The 24,942-nt window shown below is 53.3% G+C and overlaps 2 protein-coding genes across 10 annotated transcripts in view; both read left to right on the top strand.

Moving 5' to 3' along the window:
• The window catches only part of ARIH2 (ariadne RBR E3 ubiquitin protein ligase 2), a 47,854-nt gene extending 40,685 nt beyond the window's left edge, over positions 1-7,169 (top strand). For 5 of the 6 annotated variants that reach the window (XM_057705170.1, XM_057705171.1, XM_057705176.1 and 2 more), the window contains 5 exons: positions 1,242-1,393; positions 2,239-2,382; positions 3,003-3,071; positions 4,469-4,552; positions 4,780-7,169. In XM_057705170.1, the coding sequence (XP_057561153.1) occupies positions 1,242-1,393; positions 2,239-2,382; positions 3,003-3,071; positions 4,469-4,552; positions 4,780-4,851 (521 nt within the window). In that variant the 3' untranslated portion in view covers positions 4,852-7,169. Of the gene's footprint in view, positions 1-1,241; positions 1,394-2,238; positions 2,383-3,002; positions 3,072-4,412; positions 4,553-4,779 lie in introns of all 6 variants that reach the window. The other variant, XM_057705172.1, reaches the window with a different exon arrangement.
• Positions 7,170-10,457: 3,288 nt separating this feature from the next.
• On the top strand, positions 10,458-24,855 carry P4HTM (prolyl 4-hydroxylase, transmembrane). Of its 4 annotated transcripts, none has more exons than XM_057704411.1 (9): positions 10,458-10,810; positions 10,988-11,069; positions 19,233-19,423; positions 20,293-20,389; positions 21,804-21,966; positions 22,562-22,747; positions 23,484-23,574; positions 23,782-23,905; positions 24,411-24,855. In XM_057704411.1, the coding sequence occupies exons 1-9, from the start codon at positions 10,481-10,483 to the stop codon at positions 24,629-24,631; spliced, it is 1,485 nt and encodes a 494-aa protein (XP_057560394.1). In that variant the 5' UTR covers positions 10,458-10,480; the 3' UTR covers positions 24,632-24,855. The 4 variants fall into 4 exon arrangements, with proteins under 4 accessions (XP_057560394.1, XP_057560392.1, XP_057560393.1 ...); XM_057704409.1 differs by having other exon boundaries at positions 22,562-23,008; XM_057704410.1 differs by lacking the exon at positions 24,411-24,855 and adding an exon at positions 24,022-24,398 and having other exon boundaries at positions 22,562-23,008.
• Positions 24,856-24,942: the final 87 nt, after the last annotated feature.

The raw sequence follows: 24,942 nt of genomic DNA, 5'->3' as shown, positions 1-24,942 counted from the left end.
TCTCTGCAACTAGAGGAAGCCCACGTGCAGCACTGAAGACCCAACGCAGTCAATAAATAAATTAATTAAAAAATAAAAAATAAAACGGTAGCAAACACAACCTAGCTGATTGAGGAGAAAGCGATATTGCCACTCTTCAGTGGAGTCTCCTAAGAGAAGAGAAGTGAAGGACCTCTGGGTCTCTCGATTTGGCTTTAGCTTCCCCAAATTTTACAAAAGCCCCTTTTGGGAAGTCAGTGAGCCAACTTATAGAGTGAATCCTGGGAGACAGAATTTACCACTCTCGAAGTCTCTGGCAGAGATAGAACTATGGTTGGCCCCTCTCCATTAAGCCCCGGTAAGTGTTTGGATGTATAGCATCCATAAGGGATCTTTATTTTTCCCTCTTTGCCTCCTCAGTGTGGAAACAGTCATAATCCTGGGCATGAACTATTGGGGTAGCTGTGGGTTTTATCAAAATGTGCTCGCTCTTTCTTTTTCTTTCTTTCTTTCTTTCTTTCTTTCTTTCTTTCTTTCTTTCTTTCTTTCTTTCTTTCTTTCTTTCTCTTTCTTTCTTTCTTTCTTTCTCTCTCTCTCTCTTTCTCTCTCTCTCTCTCTCCCCCTCCCTCCCTCCCTCTCTCCCTCTCTCCCTCTCTCTCTCTCTCTCTCTTTCTCTCTTTCTTTCTTGTTGCACTGCACGCAGGATCTTAGTTTTCCCCACCAGGGATTGAACCCAGGCCACAGCAGTCCTAACCACTGGACCACCAAGGAGTTCCCATAAAAATGTGCTTTTTAAGAAAGAAGAAAAGGGGGAAATGTTTTTTTATTTCCAGTTTCATGTACAATACCTAGCTAGGACAGGTGTTGAGAGTGAGAGGTAGTCAGGAGGGTAAATGTGTTTTCTGAATGACCAGGTGGGCCTCAGTTGGACAAGTTTCTGCTTCTCACAGAGGCTTTGACACCACAAACCAGTGGCCTTGTACAGCCAGCATCTGCCTGTGTTGGATTAAAAAGGAACGAAGTGTATGTGTTCATGAAACTGAGACTATCCGTAGGCTGTTGTTCAGATGTGCAAGGACAGGCTACAGGGACAGTGGGATGTGACAGGGATGAGAGGTCACACTTCCTCTGTAAAGAGGCGCCTGGGAGAGTTCTGGTTCCTATGAGAGCAGGATCTGTCTGTCCTCCTGCTTTGCCTGTGACTTTGAAGGAATGTGGGCTTATCTCGTGTGTGTAAATGCTTCTTTCTCTGTTCTGTGTAGACTTCTGCTGGATGTGTCTAGGAGATTGGAAGACCCACGGCAGCGAGTACTATGAGTGCAGTCGGTACAAGGAGAACCCCGACATTGTCAATCAGAGCCAGCAAGCCCAGGCCAGGGAGGCCCTCAAGAAGTACTTGTTCTACTTTGAGAGGGTAGGCATCACATCTTCTCCTGCACCTGCTCCTCGAGGGTGGGCTTCTTCCAGCTGTCCTGCTGGGTGAAGTTCCCAGTGGCTGCTGGCCACAACCGGCATGTGCACACAGAAGTCAGGGAATGGAGCTCCTGCAGTGGCCCGAGTGGTGCCTCCATAGATGTGGCTTTCAGGCTCCACAGGGCTGCCACAGCCAACAGTGATGTGCTGACCTTTTTTGAATGATGAATGATAATGAAGGACCATCAGTCTTTTCCATGCAGTGCCACGTTTGTTGTTTGTTTTTAACTGAGGTATAATTCACTTACAATATTATATAATTTTCAGGTGTATATCATAGTGATTCACAATTTTTAAGTTATACTCCATTTATAGTTATTATAAAATATTAGTTATATTCTCTGTGCTGTACAATATATCTTTGTAGCTTATTTATTTTACACATGGTAGTTCATATCTCTTAATCCCCTACCCCTGTCTTGCCCCTCCCCGCAATCCAGTGCCATCTTAATGGTCAGATTCAGAGGGCAGTTCTTCCCTGGGAGAGCCTTCCGAAGCCCATAGGGCATGGCACATTTGGTTTCTAAGCACAGGAAACCTGTGGGTACCTAGCTTTGCTTTGTCCTCAGGGCTCCAGTCCTATTGCGCCAGTGGGGCAGAGTGACCTGGCAGGCAGACAGCTGCTCTGGACAGGGCTGGTAGTGTGGACTGAGGAAGCCCCCCTCCTGCACGCCCAAGGACACACATTTCCCATCAGCTAGATAAGGCTGTGGCCGTTCTGAATTCCTTTTGGATCTCTACCTTCCTGGGACTCCTGCAGCTTTCTCCCTCCCCTGAACCCTGTAGTGGGAAAACCACAACAAGAGCTTGCAGCTGGAGGCACAGACATACCAGCGGATTCATGAGAAGATTCAGGAGAGGGTCATGAATAATCTGGGGACATGGATCGACTGGCAGTACCTACAGAATGCTGCCAAGCTCCTGGCCAAGGTTTGTACCCCTTTACTCTTCCATTCCCTGGTTCGATGCCCGGCCCTGTCAGGCCCAGACCTCCAAGGGTGGGAGGCACTGTAGGGGGCAGGGGTCTCAGCACCCCGTGCAGTCCTGCATGCTCCTGCTATGGGTCCACATTTTCTTGGGCTGTGCCCACTGAGGACTCGGCCCTCTGTGGATGTCCAGGGGATTTTAAGAAGAGTATGCCAGTGCCTCTGCCTGCAAGGAAAGAACTGCAGGGAAAACTAGATCCCTTTTCTTCTTTTGTCCCATCCATGCATCACTCAAAGGAAAATAAGAGATTGTCTTTGGACAAGTATTGAGATAGATGTGTGGACTCTGTTGTCCGACTCAAGAGGAAAGAGCCGTTGAGGCAGCTGCTGGTAATAAATCACAGTGTGAAAAAAGGAACTGTGGGTGTTCTGTGACCATTTTTGTTTCAGTTTTTGCCATGTTGTCCCCCAATTCATCTTTTATTTGCCTTGGCCTCATTTCTTTCAGGCCCATACCTGTAGAGCCAGGCTAATTTGCATGATGGGGTAAGAACTGTAAAAGCCACCTAAGATCCATGTAGTTAGAGTCACAGACACAGGTCCCTTCTCTTCTTTCTATTGCAGTGTCGATACACCCTGCAGTACACATACCCGTATGCATACTACATGGAGTCTGGACCCAGGAAGAAGCTGGTAAGGCAAAGCGATCCCTCTGCTCTGCCCTCTTAGCTTCAGAGGTGCCCTTCTCTACCTGCACTTTGCAGGAGAGCAAGGACCAGACCCCTGGTTATTGGGAGGGCAAAATCAAAACAAAACTGGCAATTGTAAAATTTTGTTTCTCCCCTAGGCATTTCCAAAGTAGATCTCAGGTGCTGGTATTTTGTGTAATAGGAAGGCAGATGTACTGAAGTCCATGAACAAATATGTTTTGGGGGGGACTGGCTGAAAATGTCTGTGGCCACTTGGGAGCCAGTGCCCATGCTTTGGGAGGATATCCAGCAAGCATAAATATAGCAGACTTTTTTTGCATCTTTGTTTAATTTTCATCTTAGTTGTGGGTTGTTTCCCTGCAATTATAAAGTAGTTCACACTTATTGTTTAAATGTTGAAAAACTTAGAAAAACATTAACATCATCCATCATCTCACCAGAAAGAAATGACCACTGTTAGCATTTTCCAGCCATTTAAAATTAATATTATTTCTTTAATCAAGGTTATATATATAACATTTTTTGTTACAACAGATTTTTAAAATTTTATTATCTATTATTGATTCGGTTGCATTGGGTCTTAGTTGTGGCACGCAGGATCTTCTTTGCCGCATGCGGGATCTTTCGTTGTGGTGGGCGGGCTCCAGAGCATGTGGGCTCAGTAGTCGCTGTGCACAGGCTTAGTTGCCCTGCGGCATGTGGGATCTTAGTCCCCCGACCAGGGATCAAATGCACATCCCCTGCAATGGAAGGCGAATTCTTAACCAATGGACTGCTAGTGAAGTCCCTACAACAAATTGTTTTTGCAGCTGTCGATATTTACCAGGCTGGAAAATAACATTTTTTAACAGTTGCATAGATGTCCCATTATATGGTCATACCGTCCTTTGGGGTATTTGTTGTTTCTGTTTTTCACTATCATAAATAAGACATTGGGAAACCTCTTTGTGCAGTTGATTTGTGCAATGAGTGTATAATTACTAAGTCAAATGGTTTGAAAATTTTTAAGACTCTTGATTTTCAGAAGGGCTGAAAAAACGAAGTATTCCGTGAATACGGTGTCTATGAATATCCACTTTGACTTGTTTTTGCAGCATCCATTTCCCTGTATGTTGGTAGCATTCTCTTCAGTGGCTTAAGTTCTTCCCCTTTCTTTGGGGGTGGAGGGTGAGTGTGGCCTTGCCACACGGCTGTGCTCCGTAGGTAGCCTTTTGATTGGATTCTGGCTCTGGGTACAGGAAGTAGCACTGCTCTCTGGACAGTATCAGGGTTGTCTGTAGCTCATGCGAGCCTGAGGTGCTGCATCTGCCCCTCCCATCTACAGGCCCTGCCCCGGCTACAGCCCCCACTCCTTTTGACCCTCCTGCTCTACCCATACAGTTTGAATACCAGCAGGCTCAGCTGGAGGCTGAGATCGAAAACCTGTCATGGAAGGTGGAGCGTGCGGATAGCTATGACAGAGGGGTAAGTGTCTGCTATCTTCTTGGATCCTCTGGCAGGCAAGGGAGGACTGGTGTGGAAATAGGTAAAATGGTAGTTGGCATGTGGACTGGAGGCTGCTGCTGAGAAGGGTGGGAAGGGCAGTGCATTTGACTCCTTGGAGCCCATGTCGGGGGTGGGGGGGGGTTGTTGAACGGCTTCAGCTCATGGGACTGGGCCATGCAAGCACCTATGTTGCTTCCCTGGTGCAGGACTTAGAGAACCAGATGCACATAGCAGAGCAGCGGAGGAGAACCCTGCTGAAGGATTTCCATGACACCTAGGTTGGGACATGGACGTGCCGGAGTGAGGAAGATGTGGCCGCGAGGTCTCCCGGCTGCTGTACTGCATGCTGCAGGCTCTGCCTTTCACAACCCCAGGCAACAGCCAGGGCCCCACTCCTAAGAGACACTGGCCACACACCTCTTAGTTGATTTCTGTTTTTTTTCCTCATCTTTTTGCTTTTTGTTTCTACCAGGGTAGGGGCCGTGTTGAGTTGGCCTCTTCTCAGGACCTTTAAATTCCCCCTGGATGGTTGTTGGGAGGGAGGGAAAGTTTTTTCTGAATGACTATTAATAGTATTAGATCATTACAACTTATGTAATTTTCAGAGGTTGTATAATTATACAAAAAAAGCGGGGGGGGCAAACAAACCATATAATTACACAGAACCCTTTTTAAAAATAAATTGGCATTGGAGTGTTTTACCCTCTAGCTATTTTACTTAGAATGTAACATATGCTGCCCACCCACCTTGCCTCAGAATGTCTACTGCAGGAGGGCCCCTGTGGTCTTTGCTTTCCAGATTCACATGTGTTTGGCCACAGCTAGAGTCCCAAGGGAAGAGTGTGGGTGGCAGATGGTGGGAAATTGAGTTGGCCTGTGTAACAGGCATGGAGCGCAGGGAATCACATCGTGCCTCCAGCCTTGTCCTTGTAGACCCTTTTGTGGTCAGGTACACTGCCTTACCTTGGCAGTGAGGAGACGATACAGAACAGAGTCTTGCCATGGGCTGTCGTTGTGTCTGACAGCACTGTATGTCTGTGGACTCATCTTAATTCTTGAAAGTGAGCTTTACCTGGGTCTGGCTACTCAGGCCAGAGCCCACAGCAGAACGTGAAGGTGGCCTTGTGGCCCTCCAGACCAGGGGACATGAGTTCAGCACAGTTTTCTTTTGTTTCCTAAAGATAGAGATCCACTTTTAAAGGGAATTGTTCCCCCAAATGAATTTGTTTTACCTTGGTTCTTTCTTTTGTGCCAGTGTTCCCGTAGTGTGACTCTGACCAGGTTCACATACAGCCATACCTGACACTGTCCTGCTATACGTCCCTCTGGTGAACGTCAGGGTTGGAGTTCAGCATGGCCTTCCCAAGGGTTCTGGTCTCCCTGACTCAGGGGCCTTGTTTGCACAAATTGTTTTCATGTTAACCTGGAGTGTATGTCTCCATTACCCGCTCTGGGGGTTGGGTGTGCTCCCCCTTGCCTGGTTTCAGCTGTTGGAGGTATTTCAGCAGCTCTAGGGCCTGGGAGTCTGAGGCCAGGAGAGGAGGCTTCCTGATTTATGGTCCCAGCGCCTGTACCAGGAGGGGCTGGTCAGCAGAAAGGGCCAGCTTTTTCACAGTGCAGAGGAACTAGTGGTTTGTATGGTGTCCTACCTGTCTTGAACCTAGTCCTGTGGGCCTGTGGGCCTTTCAGAAGTTACATCTGTGATTCCTGGGTTTCTATGGCTTTTTCAGTGCCTCCACTCTGAGCCTGACAAAGTTGTCCATACACGATAGGGGCTCCTTGACCTCCTGGAAGAGTTGCTTGGGAGATCTGTGAACAAATATGGTGTTGGAAATTCTTTGATATTCAAACATTTTCACCTCAGTTGGTAATTTCCCAGGTACCATGTGAGCTGCAAACTGAATCACTCTTGAAGACAAAGGACAGCTGTAACTCTTGGGGTCATGGGGTACATGGCTGGCTGCAGGCTCCCTTTCTCCGCAGTCAGGTTTTGACTCTTCCTGTCATCTCCTGCAAGGAAGGGACGGCAGGCTGGAGTGGGAGGATAAGTTAGGAGCATAGCAGATGAACCCAGAGTTGGACAGTGCTGAGCTAACTGAAGGAGAAGAGTGCCTGCTGCGGGACCTAGGGGTGAGGTGTGACTGCTGCGTTGGCACATGGAAGATCCTGGCATCTGGAGACTTTACCTCTCCATTGAGTCCTTTCTGTGTCACCACCATGGCAGTGGCAGGACCTGAGTTGCAGCTCTGCACCTTAAGTCACACCCTGGGCATCCCTGGGCAGTTTTTGGACTGCACAGCCTCCACATATGCACTTGTATCGAGCTGTGGCCCAGCCACTGGAGCTGCGGGAGGTGCTGTGCCCAGCCTGCAGCCTGCAGCCCTTGACCTGTGGAGAAGGTCCTTTTGTGCCTCAAGTGGCTGTCCCTTGTTAACATCAGGAAGATGGAAAGCTTTCTGCCCTGTGAAGGAAGGCACAGTGTTTTCATGAATTTACCATAGATCTTTGTTTTCTTCAAAGAAAAAGTTGAGGCGATGTCATCTGCTCAAAGTTGAGTGGTTTATTCAAAATAAACTCAAAGTTTCTGATTATAAAAGTGTGTGTGGAGTCTTTCTTTAAAGGATCCAAGTAGTCTTCTGAGGCAATGTGCCAGGGGGTTCAGGCCAGTGAGCACCAAATGGGGGCCTTCCTGTTGGTCAGTCCCCTCCTCCAGACGGCTGTGAAGGCCCCACTGGCCTGACTGCTCTGCCTTTCTTCGCTTTCTGGGGAGAGGACATCTTTGGAGGGAAGTGGAATATCCTGGTATTTTTGGCTTTCCTTTCCCTCCTTGGGTGCAGGTCAAATCATTCCCCATGAGACACAGATCCCAGAATGTGGTAATGTACTGATTCTAGTGCCCTGCATCCCTGCTGAGACCCTGAGCTGCTTATTCAGAAGATCCCTGGGTCCCTCCAAAGCAGATGTGGGAGCAGAGGGCCGTGGAGTATGGCATGGAGGGGTTGTGGCTTCACAGGGGCCCTGGGCTTAGAAAGAGAGGACTCTAGACAGGAACTGGAAATGTTTGGAGTTTAACCACAAAGGCTGAGGGCAGGAAACAGAGTTTGTGTTCTGATTAAGGCGGTCCTCATTTGTGGTGTCAGGAGTGGCGGCAACTTCAGTGATAGCTCAGGGGTGAAGGCTCCAGCACTGTGGGCAGCACAGCATGCACAGGGGAGCCAAGGCCAAGGAGATCCCAGACATTGCCAGTCAACTCCACAGTTGCTCCTCTTTGGACCTCAGATGTGCCAAGCCCCATGCTTTGCAACTGGGCATACAATAGTGTGCAAAACATGCATGAGCTCTACCGTTTAGGAGCCTCCAGAACATGGAGGACACAATTGGTCACTAGTGAACGTTTTCACTGAGACAACAAGGCCAGGGCTGAAGAGCTACTCCTGCAGATCAGTGGGCAGGGTACCAATGGCCTTGGGTTTTCCACATATTCTTCAGGGATTCCTGCAACAATCTGAGCATTGCCTGTATACCAAGCTTTATTTGGGGCACTGAGGACACAGCCATTGATCTCTGCTTGTTAGACCAGTTCCTGTTCCCACAAGATAATCACACTGATGGTGGCTGAGCACATATCCACCTAGTCCTCACAGCAGTCTTGTGAGGTAGGTGCTATCACAGTCTAAAATGAGTTATTTGCCCGATTATCATTCTAGTAAATGGCAAAAAAAAAAAAAGTGTTCACTGTTAGAAATTGGAAAGTAAATCCAATTTTTGTAATAGAGATTAGAACACAGCTCAGCACAAGACCCAGATTTGACCATGTATCATGATTGAGGTGGGACTGCCACCCCCATGAGGTGAGCCAGCCGTAGTGGTGAGAGATTTAGTTATCATAAACGTCGTAGCCTTTAAAAGGCCAAGAAGAGACTTCCCTGGTGGTGCAGTGGTTAAGAATCCACCTGTGAATGCAGGGGACACGGCTTCGATCCCTGGGCCCAGAAGATCCCACATGCTTCAGAGCAACTAAGCTCGAGCGCATAGAGCCCTACTCCCCAACAAGAGGAGCCACCGCAATGAGAAGCCAGTGCACCACAACAAAGAGTAGCCCTGCTTGCCACAATTAGGGAAAGCCCATGTGCAGCAATGAAGACCCAACACAGCCAATAAATTTATTTTTAAGAAGGCCAAGAAATTATAGTTTATGATGTGGTTGTGAAATTCCCACAGCCAACAGCAGGCAGAGCACAAATAGGGGGTGAGGCGCCCCCCTCTTCCCACCCAACCTGCTTGCCCTCTGGTGATGAGTTAGCAGAGAAGAAGCTGTGCATAGCAGTAAGCATAACTCAATTGGATACAGGTAATAGGAACATAGGAGAATGGAGTTCAGGAAAATAGTTTAAGGAACATGAGCATCTTGTGGTGATCTAATTACAGGTTTTAAAAGCTAAAGGGGAAATGGTCTCAACATTCATTCTCGGATACCAGAAAACCATGACGTCTGGAATTCATTTCAGGAAGAAGGGACCAGGTCCTAGCTGCCTCTGTCTTTGCCTCCATGTAGGGAGAGTCCAGGCTTGCCAGTTGTCTGCAGAGCTCAGTTCCTACTCCATCTGAAGCAGGATGTTGGACCACTGGAGGTGTTTGGTCAGCTCCCACTGCCATCTGCTCCCCTCCCCCCACCACACACACCCCTTGAAAACATCCAGAACTTCTCCTTTCATTGGACAGTGCTTCTCTAGTTTCCTAAGGAGATTGACAAGATACATCCCTAAGGGTGGACTGGATGAGTGGATGAACCCATGTGTATACTTGGGCACTGATGAAACCTGCCACTGTGTGTAGAATCTCCAAAAGAAGAAGGTGGGCCTGCCCTGCTGAGGAGACCAGAAAATGCACACTCTACTTACTCTACTTTTCTGGGAGGCAGTTGGAGGGGGAGGAAGTCTTAACAGGGTAAGGACAAACCACCAGCGGGACCTGTCTCAATGGTGTTGCTCGTCTGCACGTCCACCTGGGGGGTAGGGGGGAGCAGAGCACGAAAAAGACCAGGCTTTGGCACTTGGCCAGTGGTATGTCCTCCCACCTCCATATATGGGGATAATCTGAGTTTAACTTTCCTCTGAGGCGTTGTTGTCTCAGTTATGGAAAAGTCCTTTCTCCCTCTTCATATGTGCCAGAGCTGAGGCAAGGATGTTCCTGTGCACCTGAGCACCTGCTGCATCCCTGCCGGTTACTGTTAGGGTGTCAGGGCTCCTCCGGAAGCCCTCTCTGACGACTCCATGCTGGGTCTATGCGACCCGGCACATCAGGCAGTTGCTTCCTAAGACCTGACTCCTGCAGGCCTCCCCGTGAGGTTTAGACCGAACGCAGAGCAGACCTCCAAGGCGTTCTTGGCTGACTACACTTGGCGAGTGTCATTGCCGAATGCCTTGGGTCCTAGGCCATCGCATGCGCAGTCATCAGCCTCCGCGGCGCCCCCAACCCGCCGCAACCCGTATTGAGTCATCTTTTGGCGCTGCCTCCACCTTGTTTCCACCCCACTCCCGAGCGCGACAAAATGCAGACCATACTTTTCCGGAAAGAGGGAAATGCGTCTTAGCCGGGGAACGGAGAAACAACCAGTGGGATTTCCTGTAACTGTGCTGCTCTTGTCTGCATCTACATTTGGGGGGGTCGGCTTTTGCTCTGGGGAGTGTGCATCTCCGCTTGACGATAACCCAGCTCGGGAAGAGAAAATTCAGTGTGGGCGGGGGTCCAAGGAGCGGAGACCTTGAGTGCTGCGCGGGCGCTGCATCCCCAGGCACCCTCTCCTGGTGACCGCGGCATGCGCCGGCTGGGCAGCGGTTGTCTAGGCGACGGCGCGGGCACCGCCCCCCCGGCCCCTCCCCTGGGTGCGCGCGCAACCCGGGCGCCATGGCGGCGGCGGCGGGCCCGCGGCCTCAGGCCGCAAGTCCGCAGTGGGTGCCCCCCCAGCGCGACCCGGCCGGGGCAGCGGCGGGGCTGGGCGACTGCGAGGACGCACCGGTCCGGCCGCTGTGCAAGCCCCGCGGCATCTGCTCGCGCGCCTACTTCCTGGTGCTGATGGTGTTCGTGCACCTGTACCTGGGCAACGTGCTGGCGCTGCTGCTCTTCGTACACTACAGCAACGGCGACGAGAGCAGCGACCCCGGGCCCCAGCGCCGCGCCCAGGGTCCCGGCCCCGCGCCGACCTTGGCCCCCCTCACCCGGCTGGAGGGCATCAAGGTGAGGCCCCCGCCGCGGCGCGCTCGAGGCCCTGCACCGCCGAGCCCGAGACGCCCCGGCGCCTGCCGCGCGCACGCCCTCAACTTGCCTGCCGCCGCGGGGGGGCCGGGGCTCCTTTACCCGCCTCGCACGGCGCGGCCAGGCGCCCGCGCTGCCCGCTGTGCCGCTTTCCCTTAGGTGGGGTATGAGCGCAAGGTCCAGCTGGTCGCCGACAGAGATCACTTCATCCGAACCCTCAGCCTCAAGCCGCTGCTCTTCGGTAAGTTCGTTTGGCGTCCCCAGGAGGGCCAGGGGCCGCGATTCGGTGCCTGCCTTGAGGCTCATTTGACCACGTGACTTCTGTTTTGAAAATGGCTGCTTCAAAGTAGCCCTTTCTTTTCCACCCAGAGGTTGCCCCAAGTGAGGTACCCGCCCCCAGCTCCAAAACAGGGTGACAGGGTGACCTTTCCACACTCCCCTCTGTGACCCCTACTCTGTGATCCTTCCATCAGCTGGGCAATGTGACCTAGAAGCTAGTGTCTAAACATTTCATTGAAGCTGTCTTTGGATGCTCCTTGCCATGGTTAATTCTGTCACATTCTAGAATGGGGGGAGAGTTAACTGATAACCAGGTCCTAGCAGATCTCAGGGCCTCTGACGGGAAATTCCACTCCCAAAGTGGGCCCTGTCATCTAATAAGAAGCAGGCTGTCCAAATGTGGGTAAGCTGGTGCCCCCAAACCTGCCCCATGAGGGCGCCAGCTTTTGCTCCTAGCACTCTGGGATTCTTCTTAGCCTGGAGTTTTGTGTTCAGCCATTACAGTAGGCAGAACCTTCCAGGGTGACCTCATTTGGAACCAGCATCATAGCTCACATTTTCTGAGCTCTTGTTATGTGCTCTTGCTCATGTGATCATTCTATTTAATTCTCACAACCCCTCTGTGAGGTGGGTGTAGATCCCACTGTCAGGCTAGTGGGTGGGAAAGTGAGGCAAAGAGAGCCCTGGTTGCTTGGCCAGGCTCACACAGCTAGTTCAGGGAGAAGCTAGGATTAGAACAAGGCAGCCTTTCTTTAGAGCCTGCACTCTAAAGCCAACATGCTAGTTGTGAAGACTCTGAAGTCCTTCAAAGACTACCAGTATCAACAAGACCCATGACCTTCCCAGGATAGGTTTTCCCACCCCAGTCCTGGGTGCCCAGCCTCAGTAACACACTTACCTGCAGACCTCAGGTGTTCCTGGCTGCGGGGGGATGGAGTGGGTAAGGGGCTTTCAGGAGGAGACTGGGGACCAAAACAGAGCAGCTGAGCACATGCTATTACCCCTAGGGCAGAGGGTCCTGGCTGGGGATTATGCCTAGTCCTGTGAGAATGATTTCACATGCATGCTGTTTGAGAGGAAATAGGTTAGGATGTCAGTCCTGTTGTGGGAGGGGCTCTAAAATATTATTATTGTTATTATTATTGCATAATGTTGAAGTCTGTGCAAAGCACTAGTTTAGGTGCTGTGAACACAGCATTGGACAAAATAGGAAAACAAAAAGAAAACACCTGAAACTGACATTCGAATGAGGATACAGACAAACACACGTGGTGTGTGTCAGATGGTGATAAGTGATCACAGGCAAGTAAGGCAGAATTTCAGCTACGATTGAAACTCTGAGTAAGGTGGCTGGGTTGGGCCTCCCTGAGAAAGATATTTGAGCAGAGACCTGCTGTGTGGATGAGCTGTGGGATGAAGCCAGGTGGCTGTCAAGGAACAGGTGGTCCAGGCAGAGGGAACAGCTCTCCCCATTACTACCACACTGCTGGACAGACACTCTGAAGTGGGTGTGCTTCCTCTCATCAGCCTTTTTTGTACCCGTATATACGTAATTCAGATACATGTTAGGTTAAGTGAGCCACGAGACATAACCCCTAACCCTAACCCCCTAACATGCAGCTTGTTGCGTCAAAGTCCTACGAAGCAGAGAATGAGAAATCCAGACCCAAAGTCACCAAGAGTACATTACAGGAAGCAGAAGAGATTTGACAGAAGGTAAATTGATTCTGGTCAAGCCATCAGATGGGTCTCTGGGCAGATAAATTACAAAGGACACGCTTAGGAGAACTGGGCAGTTGCAGCAAGACCTTCCTGCTTTGTGGTCCTCATTTCCTCCAAAACTCTTACACTACCTTTTAGTCAGTTGGTAAAAGATGTCCCAGGTTTTACCCAGAAAGTCCTGGGGCTTGCTGCTTGGTGAAACGAGGTGAGACAAATGAAGAGATCAGTGATTGTAAGAAGTCCAGTTGTGAGACAGACCAACCACAGGGGAGAGGGTGTATAAGGAGGGTCAGTTCCTGAATGTGGTGTTGGATGAATCCAAAGAAGGAAGCCTCACCCCAAGAAGGAGCAGTGTCTGTCTGTTTTCTGTGCCTGCCTGTCCATCCACCTGCTGTCACCCTAAAGAGGCAGGCAGGGCCCAAGGAGAGTGGGCCTGCTGTGGGTTCTGCCATCTCTGCCCTACAGTGACCCACCATCAGGACCCAAGATGCCAGGGCTCAAGGGGTAGGCATTCAGGGTGTCAGCTGGGGAAAGAGGCCTGGGTTTTACCCCAGGGTGCCTCCACGTCTGTGGAAGGGAACCCCACCACTTCACAGGGAAATCCCCACGTAACCTCCAGCCTCTCCCTGTGGGGAAAATTTCCTGTTTCCCACCTTTGCTCCTAAAGACATTTGGCAAGTAGCACCTGGGCCACAAAAGGCCCCACCCTGAGTTCCTGGCAGATACCTGCTGGACTGTGGTAGGCATTTCCCAAGGATTTGGAACGTCATCCTGTTCAGTTCAGAAAGGAGGCGTTCCAGTTCTGAGTCACTGTCACGTCTCTGGGGACAATGCTTTCTCTCATGTGGCTCACTTCTCCGTACACCTCAAGCTTATTCTGTATTTAAACAGCAGAACAGATCTCATCACTCCCTTCCTTAAAAGCCTCCATGATTTCCCATTGATTTCCCATCCCACTTCTGCGTCTCATTTGATGCCCCAAGGCCCTCTCACCTCTCAGACCTCATCTCCCGCCACCCCTCCCTCACTATCCCCCTGTTGATTTCAGACACCAAGCTCACTGCCGCCTTGGAGCCTTGTATGCGCAGTTCCCTACACCAGAAGGCTCAGACTTGGCTCTCACCCAGGGTGCCTTCACCCCCATCAGGCCTCTGCTCAGACCTCCCCTCCTCAGACTTCTCTCCACCTCTGGTCTTAAGAGGTTTCCAGGCTCTCTGTTGCATCAACCTGCTTTGTTTTCTTCTTGGCGCTTAGCATCATAGGAAACTATCTTCTGTGTTTATTTGGTGATTGTGTCTCTGCCCCTAAAGGTTAGCTGCATGTGCGGGAGGCCTGATTTGATTTTGCTGTGTGTCCAGCGGCCGGAGTCTACTGCTGACAATTATTGGCCAGCTGGAGGGATTTATTAGATACTCTCCTCCAGTCCAGCCTGTCTTTTTGCACAGAGTGGCCTCCACCATCACCCTGAGCAGGTGCCTCCTGATTTGGCATCCTCATCAAGAGCAGCAGGGGACACTTCCAGTGGGCCAGGAAGAGTTTCAGTCCACTTTCTTAACTATTTAAGGAAAATGAGTAATTGATACCAGTACACAAAACAGTGTGTTTTAAAACTATGACTGCTTTATCATAGGATTTCCAGAACTATTTTTTTTCAGCTTGAAAACAAACAAACAATAAAGCAGCTACATAAGACCACTGTACTCTCTTGACAAACACTGGAAGCGCAGAAGTAGGGAAAGAATTTTAGTGTGTATATTGGTTCAGGTTTGTAAGCAGCTTAATGCAGTTTTCTGCAGGGACCCCCTCTGCTGTTCCACAGGACAGCTGCTTGGCAGAACTGTGGACTCAGTAAAGGTCAGAAAGATATAACTGAGTCTGCCTGGGGCTTGACAAGCAGCATCCGTGCCTGGGTGAGCATAGCCCGAGGCTTTGTGCCTGCCCTGAGGCTCATCTTGGGGTGCTAGGGCTTGTGGGCAGTAGCAGGGCATCACCCAGGCTGGCATCCCAGGTCTGGGAGGTTCAGAAAGGTAGTTTTGCTTGCCCAATACGCAAGGCTGGCTGCCTTTTTCCAGGCAGAGCACTACTGGCTCAGGAAGGGCCCCTCACTATGACCATGGAAAGGGACTTCTGTCCTGCTTGTGCTGGTCCTGGGTGAGCCCTGGAGTTACTCTGGACTCTGGCCTGCAAATATCCATGGAGGGCAGTAGAAAAAGGGTTTTATGTGTGTCCAGGGGAGGACATGGTTGGCGTGGCCACTGCAGAGGCTGTGGCTATAAAGTCCCAGGTTCTCCCCACCTGGATTGCCTCTATTCTGGGCATTGGTGATGGTGCCACCTGCGCACAGATTTTGGTGGCCCCGGATCCAAGCATAGGCCATGGTTACCAGCAGACGGTGACCCTGCAACTCCCCACTCAGCACATAGGTCCCAGCATGCCTTCCGCGCAGGAGGTTGTACACACACGTGGCATCCGGCTGCAGCCAGCGTCGCAGAGTAGGCGCCAGCTCTTCAAGGGGCAGTGAGCCTGCTTTCAGCACCTCTAACCTTGAGTCCAGGTCTCAGTCTGAGGGTCTGGAGGATGACCCATTGCTCCAGGAGAGCCTAACCTTCACTGCTGAATGGAACCAGAGGGGTGAGATGATGAGCCTGGCCTCTCTAAGTATCCCCCTCCTCCTCTCCTTTGGTGAACCAAACCCTTTTGTCTGATGCTCTGCTCTTGGAATCAGGGTCCTAGAGCAGGCCTGTCCTCCTAGGGTGGTGTTGTTTTAGCAATGTCCCACACTTGTTAACGGAACTTATTTTTAAATTCTAAACAGGCATAACATTTGGGTATCCCCTCTTTCTTTTGTCTTAGCACCAAACCAGGAGTTTGATGCTAAGATGAACCCACTTGTAAGGGGATATAAGGAGTGCTGGACACCGGGGGCTTACCAAAATCGCTAGCGCAGAGCGTGTCCAGGACCTCCTTGGATGAGCTGGTGTCCTGCAACTCGCAATCCCTGCAACTGGCACGTGGCACTAGGGGGAGGGGCTGAGTGAGGCGGAGGAGGGAAGCCATCAGCAGGGGTTCCTCCCACTTTCCACTTGTTCTTGTCCCTTTTTGAAAAGGATGGCCACTGTGGGTGTTCCCTTTTCTTTCCCACTAGAAAGACCTGGTTACATGATCCCTGAAAGTTGTGATTTGAAAGGTTGGGGCCAAGCAAGGGTTAGACCATCCTAGAAGCTGTGCAGAGACTCACGTGGGAGGCTTGGGCAGGAGCCGTTGGAGATGGCAGCCATGCAGAGGCTGTGGTGGGCAGGGAAGCATCTGCAGTTCAGGATGGCTGGCCAGGGGTAGCCGTAGCAGGCCATGATGGGTGCGCAGCTGGCCTGCACGGCCTCGCACAGGCTGCGGCACGGGTAGATGACCCTGCAGGGCAGGGAAAGAGTGCTTAGGGGCAGGGTTTCTGGATTCCAGGCTGGGGCCTCTGGGTGCTCCTAGCTGAGGCCTGGCCAGAAACTCCACGGTTGCTGGGCAACGACACCCTGGTCACCTAGCAACAGCCCTGCAGCTGAGCTTCTTGCTCCTTTGGTTGCTGAAAGCCCTCAGCCCTACATCTGCCATCCCAGCACTTCTGTCTTGTATTCCCAGCCCACCCCTCCCCTGGCCCAGGCTGCTTTCCACCTTCCCAGTGCACGTCCTCCTCCAGCTCAGGTGGATGCCTGGTGCCTGGGAGAGGGGTGTGGGAGGGGCCCCGCACTCTGGGCCTTTACTCCCTGTGTTGGAGGGGAAAACAGCACCCTCCCTCTTGTCCTGAAGGGCCTGCAGGATGCTGCAATTTACAGCTAGGACTGGGGTTGGCAAAGAGCAAAGGGGTCCAGTCCTCAGGTTCTGAAAGAGCCCATTCTTTCTGCTACAGGCATGATCACCCTGAGGCTCTAGGAAGGGCCCTGGCTCTGCAAAGAAGAAACTGAGGGAGCTGTTGTTCACAGGAGAGGTTAGGCTGGGGAAGAGGAATCAGCCTTGCAATCTCTGGACTCTATGAGAGAAAAAGCTACCAGATGAGCCGTAGCTCCATCTCTTGCCAGGATCCTTTGGGCAGACAGAGTTGCCACACCTCACTGGAGAGGGGTTCTCAGCCCCGTAGCCTAAAGCAGCCTGCTCACTTGCCCTACCCTGACATTTAAGAGCCCTTGTTGCTTTGTGGATCCAGACCAAGAGTGTTCACCATTGACAGTCCCCTGCCTGTGTCTCCTCCGTCCCATGGGCATCTGTTTCTCTCTGCCAGCCGCACCCTGACAAAACAGTCCTTCATCTTCCTGTCGGCACCCGGCACTGACAGGTACACAGCAGCGATGACTGAAGCGCTGCCAGAGCAGGCCGTGGCCGAGGAGCGCCACCCCCACCTTCCCTGGGAGCCCCTGCCCTTCCTGCCCAGGCACACCGGGGCACAGAGGGAGCGGAGGAAGGGGCGTGCAGCAGGGTGGCACTCCCTGGCCAGCAGGGGTAACCCGCTGACTGACTGCTGGATGGCCTCGGCTGCTGTGTCATGGTCCAGCAAGTTGGGTAGCTGCATTCCTGTGTAGCCAGTGTCGTGACACAGCTTGCGGAATGGGCACACACCGTGTGGGGCCCCAGGGAGCCCCTGCCCCGCTGTCACCCCCACAGCACCACCAGTGCCACCAGCAGCCATAGCCCTCGATCCATCACCTGCTCTCCCTGCCTTGGTCTCAGTGGACTGAGGTTGGGGGCTTATAGGGCTATACCCACACCCCAGGACCCAATGTTTGCCCAACTCCCATGTGCTTAGACCCACCTGGTTAGGCCCCAGTGAGCTGGCCTGGGCTGTTTGCATCTGATTAGCACATGGCAGGGGGCTGTATAGAGGGTGACATCTCCTTTGGGCCTGTGAATTACTGGCACCTAATAAACTGAAGAAACCTGGGCCTGTGTTTTCTTTTTCTGGTTTACTTTTCTTGTGTATCTTTTTAAATCGTCAGGAGGTGACTGTTGATTAGCAACTTGGTCTAACCCATTGTCCAGCAGCACTGACCCCCAGTGGATGGCTCACACCCTTTCTGGGTTTGCCAGGTTGAGGAGATCAAGCAGGCCAAAGGCAGGGCTTTTGTCCTGTCCTCAGTGTCATCACATCTGGGTCACCTACCCATGGAAGCTGAATGTGGCTGTGAGCATGAGTTCTGGAGTACAACAGCCTGTGTGGCCCTGGCCAAGTCACTGATGTCTCTGTGCTTGGGGCTCTTCAGGGAGAGGCAGGGTGAATTAATGGGCCTGGTTTTCTAGGATGAGTGTACAGATTACGGAGTTGATGACATGCTTAGCACAGGACACAGTCTGTGCTCCCTAAGTGTGATCTGCTGTGATTACTATTAAAAACAGCTCCAATCCTGGCTCTGAGTGGCCATTTTCCTTCCTCTTGGCAATGACTGGAACGTCATGCTGAGAGAATAACCCAGAGAAGTGGCGGACTACTCTGCAGGAGTTCTGAGTGGTCCGAGTGGCAGCACTTCCCTTCTTCCAGTCAGTTCCTGTGTGGGCCTCTTGTGCTCTGTCAAAGGAAGTCCTCTCTCCCAGGAACAAGAGAAGGAAGCAAGGCCCAGGCTCCAGCCCTGGGAGTGGCTGGGGTCCCTGGGATGTGGGCTCGCCAGGTGTGAGGTTCGCATTCTAGCTCCACTGAGCAGCATGTGGAGCTGGTGTGGGGCATCAGCCCCTGGAGCCAAGCCCCAGGCCTGACTGGCCTTTACTCAGGCTTAGAGGCATGGGGCAGGCGCTGGCTGTACATTTGTTCCCAAAGCAAAGGACACAGGCATTTTCTCAGAGCATCTGCCAGAAACCTGAGTGACCCCCACTGACCTCCCAGCACTGGGCAGCTCAGCACTGGTTGGATGACCAGCACCCAGTTATGCAGGAGAATGCAGGGCAAGGCCTAGGGCACTGGATGTATTCACATTGTTTGTTCTTATTTGAACAATGCTGAAAAGCAATAATGAAAGCAAAAACCTGCCAACATCCCACCCGCCCCTTTTTAAAATATATGCCCAGTAAGGAGTGGAGGTCAGCTCTCCGCCCCTCAGGTCCACCCTCTAGCCTTTGGTCCCACCCCAAGGTGGGTTAGCCCACCACCAGCTTAGCTCTGGCTCGCCTCCCAGGACTCCCTTGGAGGACTCCCCTGTGCTCTCAGCGTCGAAGAGAGAGGCCCCATGTTCCAAATGCTGGCCATCCTTTGCAGGACAATGTGACCTTGGGGGCAGAGTCCAGAGCAGATATAAAGGGGTGTGTGAAGTCCTCCTGACTTGGTGACCAGCAGGGGACAGGGACTACCCCAGGAACCCTGCAGAGAGGAAGGTACTTGGTGCATCAGTGTGCTGGCTCAGTCCTTGGCCTCATGCCCCTCCTCTTCTGGCAGAAATCCCTGGCTTCCTGAGTGATGAGGAGTGTCGGCTCGTCATCCACCTGGCACAGATGAAGGGGTTACAGCGCAGCCAGATCCTGCCCACCGAAGAGTATGAGGAAGCAATGGGCGCGATGCACGTCAGCCAGCTGGACCTCTTCCAGCTGCTGGACCAAAACCACGATGGTCGCCTGCAGCTCCGTGAGGTTGGGATCCTGGGGTCTGTAGCAGGCACCAGGATGGGGATGCCCAGAATTGTTTCTAGTGGCTGGGTCACTTGTGCTGCTCAGCCCTGGTCCCAGGAGTCAGATGCGACTTCAGATCAACTTGAGCAGGCCCAGGCCCAGGCCCAGGGTCCACCTTCCTTCCTAGAGAGCCCCTTGCTGCCCTGGAAACCTCAGAGGATGGCAGGAGAATCTTCCTGGGAGTGATGGCATTTATTGCCACAGTTCCCAGGTGGTGTGCTACCTGTGGTCTGGATTCCTTGCTGCCATTGCTGGGAGCCCCATAGAATTCATGGTGGATGGGGTGGCAGCTCTGAGGGAGCCAGAAATCTGCATCTCGCTCTGCATGCCCCTCACACCCAGGCTTCTGAGAGAGGTCTTGGTGGGGTGCAGGGTCCCGTGCCTATACAGAGTGCCTCACTGAGCCCGATCTTCCTAAGGGGCCTGGTGGTCATACACTGGCCAGGCCTCCCCGTGGTGCCTCTTTCCCTCTTTGCACCCAGATCCTGGCCTCCCCGACCTTTGGGTATCTGGATGGGACACAGGCCTGTCCTTCATTCTGCCTCTAATAAGCTGATGGTGCTCCCCATGGAAGCCACAGTCCCACCAGGGCAGAGAGTAGTCTTGGCCCTCAGATCTCTTGACTCTCTTCCTGGCCTCCTCCTCAGATGCCTCTGGACCTCTCTGCCTGCCCTCACTTCAGCTCCAGGACCTTGGGCTGTGTCCTTTGTCCTCACCCATGCCTTATCACCTGAACCCTCAGCCCTACAGAAAGGACTGGGCAGCTGTGTGCGCTCTGGTGACTCTCCATCGCTGGGGCCACCCCACTGAGGCACCATCTTGTGCTTTAGGTCCTGGCCCAGACTCGCCTGGGAAATGGACGGTGGATGACTCCAGAGAACATTCAGGAGATGTACTCTGCGATCAAGGCTGACCCTGATGGTGATGGTGAGCTCATACCTTAATGCAATTCTGTCTCTGTGAGCCTCCTGCCCTGCACCAGCTCCCCCCACCACCCCAGCCCCCTGCCCGCCAGGTAGTCTCTATGCCCAGCATCTAGAGTAGCTAGAGATGAGGAGGTGAGGATCCAGCCTTGCCCTTACCCCTGGGAAGTAGGCAGGAGCCAGGCTCTCCCATTCCCTTTGGTGACAGTCTAGAGGGCAGTTCTTGGAGACTCTTTTGACCTCATCAGGCAGCACCTGGGGTTGAGGTATGGTTGCTGGCTGGTAGAGGGCAGTGGTAGAGCAGGAGCAAAGGAACAATGGGGTCAGCTTGGCCTTGGCCTCTCTCCAGCCAGGCATGCAGACCGCCCCAGCAGTTGGCCTCTCCGGTGTAACCAGGGTCCCCTAGCATTCCTCTTGCCTGCCTGGAGTCATGCTAACTGCTGGGGGTGGGTGAGGGCAGGAGCGCTATCCTGTAACCACCCTCCCCTTTGGTAATAACCTCCAGGAAGTTTCTGAGGTGTAGTCATTACCCTCATGCCCAAGTTCTGGACCAGTTGAGGAAATAGGACTCGGAAGAATGGCCTTGTGGCTGGTGAAGCCACGGTGAAGAACCTGGCCGGGACCTGTGGCTGGAGGGCACCATGCTGCTACTGCCCCAGTGTGCAGAGCTAGTGACAGACTCACAGCCCTCAAGTGCCCCTGCCCTCAGAGAAACCTGGGCCAAAGCATGGAAGTGTGTCAGCTGGGTCAGCCGGGATGGCATGTAGCAAAGACACCAGCTTTTCTTCCAGAACCTTAGGAGGGTAGAGCCAGCTTTGTGGGTCGAGTGGGAACAGGGGAGAGTGTTCTCATTTGGGAGAGTGACCTGGCTTTCTCTGCTGAGGTAGACTGGTTTACCCAACAGGCAGGACTGGCCAGGGGGATTCCACTCAGGATGAGACCCGAGGTCACGAGGGAACTCCTGGGAACCGATCCAGCTTACACCCTATAGCGTGGACAGCCCCGGACAAAACCCAGCACTGAATGCTCTCTTTCTTCACCCTCTACAGGACTGGAGGGTGGCCACCACGCTCTACAGAGCCAGGCTGGAGGGCCAAGGGTAGTCCCTGGCCTAGGGTCCTGGCCATATGGCTTAAGCTTCCTTTGGAGACCCTGCTGTGGCCAATCTAATAGGGGTTGGGCTTCATTATTTGGGGGGGCCAAATCAAGGCTTAAACTGAGGGAATGAACTTCTCTGGGTCTTCCTGTAGGGCCTGATGTGACAGAAGCCAACTTCATCTGACCCGAGTCCAGGTTGGGGGACAGGTGCACATGGCCCCCCAGTGCCTGAGGCCAGGGGTAGGTAGGAAGGCGCAGCCTCCCCACTGTGCCCTCCCCACATGGGCTTGGTGGGCATTGATGGTGGGTGCCCTGTGCAGGAGTGCTGAGCCTGCAGGAGTTCTCCAACATGGACCTTCGCGACTTTCACAAGTACATGAGGAGCCACAAGGCAGAGTCCAGCCAGCTGGTGCGGAACAGCCACCACACGTGGCTCTACCAGGGCGAAGGTGCCCACCACGTCATGCGTGCCATCCGCCAGAGGTGAGCACCGGAGGCTGTTCTCCCTGGTGCAAGGGAGAAGACCGTGCAGGGCCCCCACAGAAGTCCTTGGCTGAGACCAAGAGAACAGAATTGATTAGCAGACTCAGGATTAAGTTCCACTTGTTAGACCAGGATTGGGACTCATTAGGAGATAGGCAGTTAACAAAGGCAAATTAGCCCTAATTGTGGGCAAACAATAGACATTTGGGATTAGAAACAGATGGAGTGTTTGTTTTCTGCTAATTAGAGAAATGACCTCTTATCTTTGTCCACAGGACCCCCCCCCCCCCCCCCCGCCCCTCCCCGAGCCAGGGGTTTTAGATAAACAACCTCCTTGCTGGAGAGAGTGTCTCCTCCTCCCCCAACTGAATGGAAATCTCATCTTTCCCACCCAGTGGATGTCTCTGGCATCCAGGGAGAAGGGGTCATCATGAGTAACCCCTTCCTGCTCTTACAGGGCCAGTCTGGGGTGGCTTAAGGAGCTTCCAGGGGAAATAGGGGCAGAGCTGGTGGCAGGCCCAGGGTCCACCTTGCCAGCTCCTTCAGGGTGCCAGCGGGCAAGGGGCTGCCTGGCTGAATGCCTGCTGCCCACCAGGGTGCTGCGCCTCACCCGTCTGTCACCTGAGATCGTGGAACTGAGCGAGCCACTGCAGGTCGTGCGGTATGGCGAGGGAGGCCACTACCATGCCCATGTGGACAGTGGGCCTGTGTACCCAGAGACCATCTGCTCCCATACCAAGCTGGTAGCCAATGAGTCTGTACCCTTCGAGACCTCCTGCCGGCAAGTACCTCCCACCTGGGGGCTGCCTTCAACTCCCAGACCAGGCACACCCATGACACAAGCACAGCCCTTGCTATGGGTGTGCCCCCTTGGTAAGGGGCCAGGAGAGTGCTGGGCCATCCTGGTCGAGGATACCCCCATTTTTCCCCCCAGGTTGTTTACCAGGTGGCCCAAAAGGGGTGGTCATCTTGTCTCAATGGCCAGACTGAGGCGCCCACAGACAATGAAACCCACCCCCAGAGCTCTCAGGCAAGGGGCAAGGTTGTACCCCTGATTCCTTCCGCCCCCTCCCCTTGGTTGTTGATCCTGCTTGCACTGCTGGAGACCTCAGCTTCTCCCTTTGAAGCTACGTCCCCCTCCCCTGCCAAGGCACGGTGGCAGGTCTCTCTTCATTGGCTGCTCTGGCTCAGCACCTTCTAGTCACAACCAGCCCTCTGCATGATCTTGCTGCTTCTGCTAGCCTATCTTTCCAAGCTGGCCCTTGCTCAGGGCCATGTAATTCAGCTAAGTGCACCTGTGATCTTGGCCACAAAAAAACACTGTGACAGACAGAGAGACTGGGTTTGTAGGAAGAAGAACAGGCTAGGGACTTCTTGGTACTGACCTGCCCTGTTGTCACGGATCCCAGCCTGCCCCTCTGGCCCTTGGGAACCTGGGCAGCTTCTCCTGCCCACAGGTAAGCCCCTGGGAAGCATCCACAGCTGGGGACCTGCTCAACAGCCCCCCTGCCTTACAGCTACATGACAGTGCTGTTTTATCTGAACAACGTCACCGGTGGGGGCGAGACTGTCTTCCCTGTAGCAGACAACAGAACCTATGATGAAATGGTAAGGGCCAACTGGGCTGTTACTCTGGTGGGATGGCAGGGCCTTGGGCTAACATAGTACATACCCCTTCAGACCTGGGATGAGGCCTAAACAGTGCCCTGGGGACATCTGACTGTTTTCCCTCTGGCCACCTTTGACAGCCTGGCCTTCGGCTCCTGGCCATGCAGTCAGGGCAGCTTGAAAACCCCACCACTCTGCTGCCCACAGAGCCTGATTCAGGATGATGTTGACCTCCGTGACACTCGGAGGCACTGTGACAAGGGGAACCTGCGTGTCAAGCCCCGCCAGGGCACAGCAGTCTTCTGGTACAACTACCTGCCTGATGGGCAAGGTGAGGACCTGTGGCCAGGCCAGGGCAGCCTTGAGGGAAGCTTTCCTTAACCCAGGCCTGACTGCCATCCTAGTGAGCTGTTTCTGGCTGCCCTTCAAATGTTTTTTTGCCCCTAGTGCCTCCCAAAGACTATCCTCCGTGACTTCAGCAGCCTGCACCTGTGCAGCTTCCTGGATTATCTGGAACCCTGTGATTCCTTGATGCCCCAGCCTTCTGGCTCAATGGGGCTGGGGACACATGCCCCTTAGTAGCCCAGATTGGGAAGGGCTATGGACAGGCCTGGCAGCAAGAAAGCTGATTCCAGAGGACTAGTGGTGTTTATAAGGCATTCGCTGGAGAAAGATGCTGAGCCCCCAAGGAGGCCTTGGGGCCAGATGTTTGCCACCAAAGGTGTGCACAGTGGGCCTACCCTTGCCACGCACCTGGGCAACAGGAGGCCAAGCTCAGCTCAGCCCAGCCTAGATTCCCCCTGGTTCCCTCCCTTGCCCTCATCCTCCTCTCCTAGGTTGGGTGGGTGACGTGGACGACTACTCGCTGCACGGGGGCTGCCTGGTCACGCGTGGCACTAAGTGGATCGCCAACAACTGGATCAACGTGGACCCCAGCCGGGCGCGGCAGGCGCTGTTCCAGCAGGAGATGGCCCGCCTGGCCCGCGAAGGTGGCGCCGACTCGCAGCCGGAGTGGGCCCTGGACCGGGCCTACCGCGACGCTCGCGTGGAACTCTGAAGGAAACGTCCGTCCCAGTCCCCAGCCGAGGTCGCCCGCCGCCTGAAGTCCGGGGCCCTGCCGTCCCATGTCCAGCTGCAGGCCAAAGGCCTGGCCGATGTCTTGCCCCATCTCCGCCTCCAGCCGCGATTAGGGCACAGTTCCTACATCCGTGTTATTTATTGTGTACAGACCCGTGCTTCCCCGACAAATAAAACTGCGCGGCTCGGAGATGCAGGGCTGAGCCGCTCGGAGTAGGCTGTAGGCATAATGGGCGGGGCGGGGCGCCGCGGCCGGGGCTTGCTGCGAGGTCACGTGAGGGGAGGGCGCTT

Source organism: Hippopotamus amphibius, chromosome 13 (assembly GCF_030028045.1).
Source record: "Hippopotamus amphibius kiboko isolate mHipAmp2 chromosome 13, mHipAmp2.hap2, whole genome shotgun sequence".
NCBI classification, from domain to species: Eukaryota; Metazoa; Chordata; class Mammalia; order Artiodactyla; family Hippopotamidae; genus Hippopotamus; species Hippopotamus amphibius.
This window is presented reverse-complemented; position numbering and strand designations above follow the sequence as displayed.